Source organism: Artemia sp. Qi Xiang Cuo, chromosome 5, assembly GCF_049724085.1.
Source record: "Artemia sp. Qi Xiang Cuo chromosome 5, ASM4972408v1, whole genome shotgun sequence".
Classification (NCBI taxonomy): Eukaryota; Metazoa; Arthropoda; class Branchiopoda; order Anostraca; family Artemiidae; genus Artemia; species Artemia sp. Qi Xiang Cuo.
Window position 1 is genome coordinate 67013234 of NC_142798.1, and position 12335 is coordinate 67025568.

General features: G+C 35.0%; 1 protein-coding gene across 1 annotated transcript in view; it reads left to right on the plus strand.

The window, feature by feature from the left end:
• LOC148952411 (protein-L-histidine N-pros-methyltransferase CARNMT1-like) overlaps window positions 1-12335 on the plus strand; it is a 90525-nt gene that overhangs the window by 72641 nt on the left and 5549 nt on the right. The window contains exon 6 of the mRNA XM_089089872.1: window positions 7984-8092. Coding sequence (XP_088945998.1) covers window positions 7984-8092 — 109 coding nt within the window. The remainder of the gene's footprint in view (window positions 1-7983; window positions 8093-12335) is intronic.

Genomic DNA, 12335 nt, shown 5'->3' on the forward strand with positions numbered 1-12335 from the left:
AAACTGACAATCTAGGGTCATCTGTTTTTGTTTTGTTTTTTTCATTAAAGTGCAAATTTTGTTCTGGTCTTGTTCGTTTTGAGTTTTATTTATTTATCGATGGTGATTTGTGGTAGTTTTACGCGTGGAAGATTGTTGGACTTTATTTCTGCTAATTTTTGGCTTAATGGAGCTCTTTATTTTTCTTTGAAGAACTTGTTTTTTTGGAAGAAAAATTAAATTAATATAAGGAAGGGTCAGTAGGGTATAGAAGAGTGCGACATTTTAAGTAGTAAAAATAATTTATTTATAACTCACTTTTTAATAATAAGAAAAGCGGTGTAAATTACACTAAAAAAAATTAATAAATACAGAAGCACATAGACAACTTAAACCTTTATCTCAGATAAAGATAATATTATGGATAATATTATGGTTTGGGCCTAGGGACTCAGAGGCATGTCTTGTTAAATTAGCACTAAGCAGCTCAAACGATTGAATATTATTGGTAGCAACACACTTCTCAATAACACGTGTATTATGATATAAAGTTGGAAGGTAGAGCAAAAATTTGCAGTATCTAAAATAAACAATACGGATCTGACACAAATCTTTCTTCTCCAATAACGAATACATACCAGTTAAAAACAAGACAGAATGGTTACAATATATGGAATATATTTTAGCTAAAGCTCGGATTTTCTTTTCTTCTGGGCTTTTCAATCTTCAACTTTTCTTAACATCTCTCAGAACCTGGAGTCGTATCCCTGAACACCATAAACTCGCTACACTACGAATTACTGAGGATCCACAGGACAAATTATGGGCTGAGGATTTGGGATTGAAAACTAGATATTCACATTTATCAAATTTCCAACCAAGGCCAACATACCAAAACATCATAGAAACTGGTTGCACAGATAATGCCAAAAAAGACTTGGATCGGCTTAAGACTATCAAAAAAATTTGCTGTGCAGCAATTTTTGTTAAAAGCACGCTGAAAGGGGATTTACATAATGATACCTCAACAAATGAATGTGTTGTAGTTTATATTAATTATTGGCAACACAATTGCGCTGCCCAAGTAAATAGCGATGTGGGCACAATGTTTTTTTTGGTTTGTTTTAGACCAAGGCACTTCGTATCGAAGGAGCTATCGTAGAAACTTCAAACAGGGCTCATTCGATTGGAAATTGAAAGGGCTGGTGCCCTTTTTAATAGTCAAAAGTGACTGGAGGGCAACTAACCCCTATCCCACTCCCATCATGTCTCCAAATACATCCAATCGAAATTTTGAAATAGCCATTCTGTTTCACGTAGTTGAAAGGTCCAGAAATTATGTCTTTGAGGATGACACCCCCCATAACTTACAAGGGTTGTAAGTTATGCCCTGGGGAATATAATGTTTATATAGAAAGGGTGTTCATATAAACTTCAGAGGGGACTCATTGTGATTGGTAATCAAAAGTTCTAGTTCCCTTTTTAAGATTCAGTGATTGGAGGGTGGATACTCCCCCCCCACACACCTGGTATTTTCCCGAAATGCATCTAATCGAAATTTTGGGATGGCTATTTGTTGTCGTAGAAACTTCAAAAATGACTCATTTGATTGGAAAATGAAAGGGCTAGTGCTCTTTTTTAAAGTCAAAAAGGGATTGGAGGACAGCAAGCCCCCCTCCCCCCACGCCCATCAATTCCCAAAATATCAATTCAAAATTTTGAGATAGCTATGTGTTCAGCGTAGTTGAAAGGTCTGGAAATTGTGTCTGAGGATGACAACACTCAGCACAAGGGTTGTAATTTATGCCCCGAGGGCATATAAGGTTTTTACAGAGAGTGGCCATGAAAACTCCGGATGGGCTCATTTGATTGGAAATCAGATGTTCTAGTGCCCTTTTTATGAGTCAAAGTGATTGGGTTGGAGCCCCCCCCCACGTCGTATTTCCCTACAAATGCATCCGACAGAAATTTTGAGATAACCTTTGCTCAAAAATAGTCCAAAGATCATATAATAAGGCTTTAGGGGTTGGCAGAATTCCCCAGAGTCTGGGGGGTAAAGGTTGTAAGTTATGCCCCAGGGGCATATAAGGTTTTTATGGAAGGGGTGATCGTGTCAACTTCAGAAGAGGCTTATTTGAATGGAAATGTATAGTTCTAGTTCCGTTTTAAAAGTAAAATGTGATGGAGAGCACCCCCCCCTCCCCTCCCTGGCACCCCCTTTTCCCGAAACGCATTCAATTGAAATTATGAGATAGCCATTTTGTTGCCAGTAGTCCAAAAATCATATAACAATGTCTTTAGGCTGGATACAATCCCCCAGAGCCCATGGGCAAGGGTTGTAAATTTTGCCGCGGGGCATATAAGGTTTTTATGGAACGGGTGGTCGTAGAAGCTGTGGATCAGATGGAGTTAATTTAATTGGAAGTCGGAAGTTTCAGTGCCCTTTATAAGAGTAAAAAATGGATGGAGGTACTCAGCCCCCCCCCTCATGCCTATCATTCCCCAAAACATATCCGAGCGAAACTTTAAGAGATCTATTTTGTTCAGCCTTGTTGAAAGGTCAAGCAATTATATCTTTGGGGATGACAGCCTCTCCACAGTCCTCATCAGGACAAGGGCTGTAAGCTAGGCAAATCGTTCATAGTTAACACATAGTATACATTATTGAGAAAGGAATGCATGCTTGAACTTCACTTTCCAAGAAGACAGAGGGAATTCAGGTGACCCTTTCAGAGAATGCTGAGGGCTGGGGGAGGGGGTGTTGAACTAAACCAAAACACGTTATGTCCATAAGGATTGTCAGAAGGGTGTACCACAGGAATAACTAAGTATATTAATTTGGAAAATTAAAGAAATGATAAGGGATATGATCAAAAAGGCAATATTTGCATGCTACCAATACTGCTGCAACTACCACCACTACTACTACCAGACTACTCCGTTTACAATATTGAGTGAAAATTTGAACTAAATCAAAAGACACTATGTGCATGCATATTATAAAAATAGCGCATCTCAAGAATTGATTTGGGTATTAAGTTTGAACTTTCAGAGAATGCTTAAAGGGGAAGATCATCTCACCAAAAGGCAATATGTGCACACTACTGCTAATACTACTGTTAGTGCTACATTTACTGATACTACTACTACTTCCATTGAAACTACTTGTAAGGCTAAGACCACTGAGATGAAAATTTCAAGAAGTATATGAGGACAGAGATTATCAAAAGGACATATCAAAAATGTCATAGCAGCGGCTATTTGTATCCAGTTGAAACTTCTAGGACTTTATCAGAGGGATGTTCAATTAATCCAAAGGCAATATGTCAATACTATTACTAGTAATATCAATGCTCTTACTGTGACTACTATTACAACCATGCCTAAGGGTATGAACGTGAAAATTTCAAGGAATGTTGAGGGGGAAGGTGAACTGAATCACAACACAGTGTATGTATGTAGGTTGTCAAAAGGGTGCAACAGTAATATCTTAGGAACAGTTTGGTGTGTGAAGTTGAAACTAACAGGGCTTGTTGTGGGGATGTCGAACTAACCAAAAGAAAATATTTGCATCCTAATGCTCCTGCTTTTACTCATACTACTGTTACTATTGTTACTACTTCTATTACTACTACTACCACTAAGGCTTAGGCTACTACAATTAATTCTACGACTACTATTACTACTGCTATTAAAACTCATGATATTAATTTGAAAAATTGTGGATATATAGAAGCTAAATGGAACTAATTCGAAACACACTATTGCCACGCAGGTTGTCACGTTGACGCATCAGAAATGCTTCAGGAACGGTTGATGGTATTAAGCTGGAACTCTCAGCTTGTATTGAAGGGGATGTCGAAGAAAGCAAAGGTGCTTTGCGTATACTGCTACTAATGCCGCTACAACTATTTTTACTGCGCAAGCTAAGGGTATTAAGGTAAAACTTTTAAGGGATATTTAGACGGATGTTGAACTGAAAAAAACAAACTATGAGCATGTGGACTTTCAAAAAGGTGACAAAGCAATATCTGAAGAACAACTTATATTATTGATTCAGACCTTTAAACGTAAGGTGTGGGGTATTTTGAACTACCAGAAGGCACTATGTGTATACTTTTAATGCTACCACAACAGTTACTGTAACTAATGACGCTAAGGGTATTAAGGAGAATTCCCCTTTCCCCTTCTAGGGAAAGTTTTGGAGGAGTTTCAATTAAACAAAAAACTGTATGCATGCAGGTTTTCAAAAGGGCATATAAGCAATATCATAGGCAGCAGCACTCTATAGTAGCTAGAAATATCATTGAAAGTTTTAAAGGAGCTAATTGGATTCAAAATTAACAAGTTCCGGTGCCAAGCAGCCGAAGGGCAAGCAGCCGTTCTCTCAAGCCCATTCATTTTACAAACGCATCCAGTCAAAATTTTTAGACAGCCATTTTGTTCAGCAGAGTAGAACGGTCCAGCAACTATGTCTTTAAAGATATTGGATATGCCAATCCCCCAGAATCATGCAATCGGCCCATTATGCTTTAAAACTACACGTTGCTTTAAACTAAATCAAAAGGCGTAGTGTTAATGTTCTGTTTATGGTTGCCAATTAGACGCCTCAGCAATATATCGAGAACGACCGGGAGTATTAAGTTGAAACTTTTGGGATTAATACTATTACTAATTCTGCTCTTACAATTTAAATAAATAAAAAGAATGTAAGTGTATCCAAGTTGTCAAAAAGCATAGATAGAATCTTTTGGGAATGATTTTAAGTTGCATTTTTCATGTCAACTTCAGGAGTTATAAAATTAAATTCAATAATATTGTTTGTGTCAGGATTAAAAATTGCTGAAAAAGTTTCTCCAACATACAAATAGCAACTCAAACTATGGATTCTAACAGAAAAAAACTGAACAGATATATATAAAAAAAAAAAAAAAATTCCTCGAAAAAGACTGTGGCATTAAAAAACGAACTGAAATTAATTTTTTTTAAACTTTCCACAAAACAAGTTTTTCAAAAAAAAAGTAAAGAGCTCCATTAAGCCAAAAATGAGCAGAAATAAAGTCAAATAATCTTGCAAGCGTAAAACTACGACAAATCACTATGAACAAATAAATGAAACTCAAAACGAACAGAAATTACAATAAATAGCCAAGTCAAACTCAAAACGAGCAAAAACTAAAATGAGTAGGGTTGATAACCCACCCCTGGGAGATTTCAGGTTACATTTATTTTAAGCTAAGGTGTTCTACTGACGACTTCTCTGGTATGACTGATCTACGTTTTAATTACAAGAAACTGAATTGTAATACATTTAGCAAATATATTTTAAACAACATCGAAGACACATTTTCCATGCCTTTAATAAAGAGATTGACAAATGTGTTGAAAGACTTAAAAGTATGACATAAGTCGGAACTGAAATTGCAATACCCGAGAAAAAAAAACATCATTCCCAACAAGTATGCAAGATGGTGGGCCCCAGAGCTAACTAAAATAAGGTGAAATTATAGAAGAGCATTTAAAAAATTTAAAATTCACTGAATTTAGGAAAATTGAAAAAAGGCTATATTCGGATGAAATTAAAAAGTCAAAACTTGAAGATTGGAAGAGATTTTGTATAAGGTAAAGGTAGCTTAGATCCCTGGAGTAGAATGCATAAAATATGCTCTAGTCACTTCTCTTTAGTATCTCCCATTCATATTGTAAAAGGTAACGATATGTACAACTGTATATAAATTTATACAGCATAATCAAACTCAGTAACTTTTTGCTACTACATTATCAGCACATACACTCAGCTCCTCCCTTTTAATCTGGCATCAGCGGTTCAGTGTATATTACACTGGGACACCTGTTTTGGCAGAAACTTTCTCAAAATGCTTTTAGAATCAACTTGAAACTTCGAAACCAATTTGTAATTTCTAAAAACATCTAATAATAACATTACACTACTAATTACCGATATTTATATATGTATTGGAATAAATTAATTTAGAATTAGATTGTTTAAAAAATAGTGTTACAAAGGTGAAGCCAAGTTTTGTGTTCAAGAGAAATCTGACTTGTCTACTCGTGAAAAAATGTTAATGTCACTTAAGTATTTACTTGTTTAAATGTTCTCCGGAGCACTTGGATCTCGTCCGGCTTTGTCTAATGCCTGAGATAGGGAATGATTGTACTGTCTAAATTTGTATACAGTGGTATGTACGAAGAATCGTACCGAGAAACTGGAGAAGTATTCTTTGACAAATGGTTTACCGCTGATGATCCTTCAATTGAAACTTCTTTTCGCCACCAGATTCAAGGTCAAGTCGATTCTGCATGAGATAACAACCGAGATACATAATCACCAATAACACTTGATATATTACAAGATGCAATTGATTCTCTCAAACCGTTGAAAGCTCCTGGCTTAGATAATATTTTCAATGTAGTTATTAAACAAAATTCCACCTCTTGGCTCCAAATTTACTTCAAATTAAATATAAAAAAAAAACAAGTTCTTTTAACTGAAAGTAAGGAGCGCCATTAAAACTTAAAATGAACAGAAATTATTCCATATATGGAACGCCTCGCTCTTTACGCTAAATTTTTTATTGTTTAACAAATAAAGTTGTGTGGCAGAGTCAAACTCTAGCGTAAAGAGCGAGGCGTTGAGGAGGGCACACCCCAATTAATATACGGATTATTTTCTTTTCGTTTTAAGTTTTCATGTCGCTCCTTACTTTCAGTAAAAAAAAAACTTTTTTTTTCTTGGAATCTGGTGGCGAAAACGAAATTTGCATATTAAATTTACTTTTTTTTGGCTAAATGGCTTTCTCGAAATTTTGTTCTGACGTAACTTACGAATTAACTTACGTAATCAACTTCTATATTCGTATGTTTTTATTACTTATATTGGGCAGTTCGTTCCCTAGTCAATACCTCGCTCTTTACGCTAAAGTTCGAATTTTGTTCGAATCACAAACCCCTGAATCACAAAGGCAGGTAATTAGAATAGATAGACTTTTGAAAGTACTAAAAACAACTAGCAAAAAGGGCGAGGTATTGACTTGGGGGCAAACCCCCTCATATACGTAATAATTTCTCTTTGTTTTAAGTGTTAATGTTGCTCCTTACTTTCAGTTGAAAAGACTTGTTTTTTTTATTTAATTTCTGATCGTTTTTAAATAATGCTGGGAAATCCGGCGCCTCCTTCATAGAAATGTTCCTTCCCCAAGGAAACATCATCCATGGAAGGATTCTCCCCCGTAGCCTCCTGCTCCGACCCACCCCCCACCAGAAAAAATCCCTCCTGAAACGTCTTTATACTTCCCATTAACCAATACTATATGTAAACAATGGGCAAAGTTCATAACTTGCAGGTTAGGTTAGGTTCATTCTCAAAGACATTTATTAGATTTTCGACTATGCTGAACAAAACGGCTATGTCAAAATTTTGATTGGGTGACTTCGGGAAAAAAATGAGCGTAGGAGGGGCTCAAGTTGCCCTCCATTTTTGGTCACTTATAAAGGGCACTATAACTTTTAATTTCCGTTCAAATGAGCTTTCTTACGATATTCTAGGACTACTGGATCAATACGATCACCCCTGGGGAAATAAAAAAAACAACAAATAAACACGCATCCGTGATCTTTCTTCTGACAAAAAAAAAACAAAATTATATATAATCCAATTTTTTTCCAATATAATGATTGGAAAAAAACTAAAATCATACTAATTCCTAAACAATGGAGAATTAACAATGGTTTACCATCTTCATATTTTTTCTCCTTTGTTTACTTCACTTCCTATTAGTAAATTTTGCCTATTCACTAATTTTCTTTGTGCTATTTAGTATTTTCTTCAATTTCTGATATTTAGTACTGTATTTTGTAGATTAGATAGTGAAATACTCTGTACGGGTTTAGTCTCACTTAATAAAATCATTCATTCACACAAAATATTATCTTAGTCAAAATTCGATTAATTATATAAATTAAATTGAACTAAATCACTTCCAGATTTATACGGAGAAGGAAACATGGAATTGTGTCGCAACTTGTTTCTTTGTTGATTGCGCTCATAATATTGTCTCTTTCATTGAGACTATTTGGAACATTCTGAAACCTGGTAAGTTCCCCTTAATTTGTATCTACTTACTTTTTTTTTTTTTTTAATTTAATAGCACATGCAGCTGATAATCTGAAACCGTGTCATTACCGTATAACGGCCTCGTAGGTAAACAAAACAGTTTCCCGGAGAGGGGTGTGGTGGGTTTGAAGAAATTTCTCTCCCCCCCCCCGAAATTTTTGTCTGAATCATAAAAATGTAACAAGAATGCATATTAACAAAATTTTTGGTGCGTTTTTCAAATCCTTTTTCCCTTCCAGCTCTTAACATATTTTTGATAAACCGTCTGCTGACTGAAATTAGAGACCCAGCCACCAGAAGTAACTGGCAACTTGAAGGTTTATAGTTGGTAAATTTCAAAAGTATTGAGTTAGACATTAATCAATTTTTAGGTAAAATGGAGTGGGGGAGGGGTGTGGTGGAGAGAATTCACTTATTTAACATTTGGAATGTGGATGAGAAAAGAGTTCTTCTATATCTGTCTGTGGAGAATATTTTATTTGGGTAAAAGTGGAAACTTCTGTCGGAGCAGACCGACAGAGACGTGGCGGAAGGAGGGAAAATTGACTAGTGAAACGTGAATTTGGCCAGGGATTATGGAGGGTAGTGTTGGCAAAACGCAGTGAATTTTTTTTCTTTTCATTTAGTGAGTTATAAGGGAATTTACCCTCATTGAAAGTAATGCAATATTAGCTAAACCTTACAGTCACCAAAGAGAAGTGAACAGTTACTCTGTTGAAATTAAAAATTCAAATAGTTGATGAGATTACCGGAAACAGAGATATACCGGAAACAGTATATCTCTGTAGAGTAAATGAGAGAGACTGAACGGCTGAACATAAGCGGTGAATCTTTAAGCGGGAATTACTAATGCAAGAAAAAGTTTTCAGTTTTTCAGTTGAAATAAATATTGAAAATGCTCATGAGAGTTGCACTCTGTACCATGGTATTGGTACAGAGGAAGAGTCAGAGAGTTTTTTTTTTCCTGAGGAAGTGTATTAGTAGTTGAAGTGTCCTTTTTTTGATTATTATCCGTCGGGACCTATTTTGAAATTAAGAGGTTTTTTTTTTTTTTTTTTTTTTTTTTTTTTTTTTTTTTTTTTAGTATATGGAGATTTCAATGTTGTGTTTTTTGTTTCTTTGTGACCCATTTGTAAAAAAAGAGAAAAAATAGAAGTTTTCCAGTTGGAATTAAAAAGTAAAAAAATAGCCCATGGGCACTGCTATCAGCATTGTGGTGCTAATTAAATGAAAGAGGTTTAAGGGCTGGACAAAAGCTTCGTTTTCAACGCAGTTCAAGTAGGATAATAAAAAATTCATGAGATTAGTACAGCCAGCAGTAGAATGGAGGAGAGTAAACGCAGATGTGTAAGTGCCGGAGAGAAGCTGCGTTTAAAGCTAAGAATGGACGTTTTTAGCAATACAAGTGTATTCCGTATTCCTCGCCAGCTGTTGACCTATAAATTTTGTCTTAATGAACTAATTTTTTTTTTTTTTTTTTTTTTTTTTTTTTTTTTTTTTTTTTGCTGCGAATTATTTATGTTTTGAGAGTTAGACTCAACAAAACTATATTTCAAATGCTGGATTTATAGAAATACTTGTTAAAAGATTTTAAGGCCCTTCGGTATACGCTTAGAAAACAACCTATTGAAAAGGAAACATGTTAAGAAAACAATTCTTATTTCAAAATATGCAAAATAGTTGTAGTTAACACATTTTGCATGTAGCTAATTGTTTTCTCTACTTATTTCAGTGTTTTTCCACTTTTTCTGAGAAATCTATAAATTTTTCGCCGTAACGTTTGCTAATTTTGAAAAGTTTGCTAAATGCAAAAGTGCCAACTCAAGATTCCGGTCGTTTTTCTGAAACAAAAAACTGTTTATATTTTTATTATAGAATTGTCTTTAGTCACCAGACTTTTTTCAAGAGTTACGTGTCGACGCCACTGCAATTACTTCAGCGTTCTACAAACAAATTTTATAAAGGGTGCTCTGGACTGCTTTATTTTAGAGATGATTCAAAACTGAAAAAAAGGCTATTGAAAGAATTGATAAATATATTAGAAAAAGGGGAAAAACTCTGAAATAAGTAAAGATAAAGCTTAGCTGCATGCAAAATGTGTAAGAATTGTTTTATTAACATGTTATCTTCTTTACAGGTTGGTTTCTAGGCTTGTACCGACCATCCAATTCAGTCAGCATGCTTATTTGTGGTTTGGCGAATTTTCTTTGGATGTTAACTTTTGCAGATTTTTAATATTGGCCAAGAAAACCCTTTTTTTCTAAGATAGGGTCAGTTTATCGTGTGAACATGTATGGTTTTAAAACGATGGAAGAAGATACTGTGTTTCTTTTTTCTTTTCTTTTTTTAGGATAACTTTAGAATGTTAACAGGAAGCGGCAGATGGCGGCGTTCATTCTTCCTCTTCCTCTCCAGGGACCAGTTTCCCCTCGTGTCAGTTTATCTTACTGTTCGACAGCAATTAAACCAACCCAGATTGTTGAGATAAACCCGATTACATTTTGTTTTAGGTTAATTTAATGGTGTATGCTAATGTAAATGGCATAAAACCTTTTTTGATACTATTGATATGTAGATCGTTCACGTCAGGGTCCCATAAAAAAGGGGACCACAAACGAAAAAAAAAGCTTATGAATTAGAGTTTTAAAATGAGAAATGAGGGTGCAGTTAATAATCAAAGTACCCAAGAAAATCTCAATCTGGATATAACTCTGATGATTGGTAGGCTAAACTTTATCTTCTTTTTTTATTTTTCTCGGTAAGATTAATTCTTCAAGTTGAATTTTAAGAATTTCATAGAATGTGCCTCTGAATAACTTAAAGGAAAGACATAAATATAAAAATTGACCTGGAACAAGCTTCCAAATTAATCAACCAATTGCTGGGCTGCTAGTAAGTTGTAAAATTTTTAAAAGAAGAAAAGTGTTTCTTTTTAATAGAAGCTAATTACTTTCTAAAACAATTAGGCTAGTTAAACTTGAGTCAACAGTACATATAGGGGGAAAAAGGGTGACAAATCATTGTTAGTGTTGGTGTATGTACGATTTTTTTTCTTCTGTAACCTAGAAACAAATCTGAAATTTTAGACGGACCATAATCTTTAAGAAATTCAACAGTACTTTTTAAACTTGGTTTTTCTCATTACTTGAACACAATGGCCAGAGGCTACTTTAAGAAATGTGGAGGATTAAGCACAGTGACGTTATCGAGGAAGGGGGGGGGGAGGTTACACCCCCTAGATTTCTTGCTCACTCCCCGTAATTATTGATAAAAACCTTTTCTGAGAGGTGTTTTTTTTTTTTTTTAAACTTTTAGTATTGTCGTTGAAAAAAAAGACAAATTTGTCCCCCTGCCATAAATTTTTGTGAATTGAAGCCACTGATCAAGCAAAAGCCAAGAGAATGATACGTTTCTAAATAATCCTGACAAGATAAAGTTCGACCTCATATCTAGCTTTTCAAACTAGCCAAAGATTAATTGGTGATTTGTCAATTTTGTAATGCAACTTTTTACCTTTCTAAAACAATAATCATACATAAATGGAAGGAAAAACAGAAACGAATCTGAGGAAGTTCAGAGCAAACTTTTTAATGGTTTTTTGAAAAGGCGACTTTTTTAGGATAACATAGCAATTTTCTACGCTTATAATGTTTTGCCGTCAGCATAGGCATTAATTTTGTTATGCTTAATTTTATGGTTGTCTGCAGTATTAAGTCGCGGAATTAAAGGTAGACACTACCTAATTAATTAGTGATTAGAATGGCAATAAAATCAGGGTCTTCTTCCAAAGGGCGGTGACGAAAATGTAACTTATGGCTGATAGTAGCAACCTTTTTAGTTGTTTTGACTAAGCATGCCTCTCCAAGGCCAAGGCAGGTTACTACGTCATAGGATTCGGTCGGCTAGAGATAATTCAGTGTAAAAACTAAAATTTTAACCTTATGCAACCTTTTGCCCCAATCGTAAAAAGTAATGAGCAGTCTGGGTCTTGTTTCTTGTGTAAAGGAAAGGAATTCAGAGCTCAGAAATTCACTTAATACCCTATCCCTCAAATCAAACTATGCCTGAGATCAAAATGTTTAGACCAAATTGATAGAAAGTTTATTTCATCTGCCAGAAGCTGTCGTCACTATCCCCAGAAAAAAAATCCTGTTTGTGTGGCGTCAGGGAGGACCTAACCTGAGTTTACCTAACCACAACAGAAACTCCGTAAGTCCTAGCA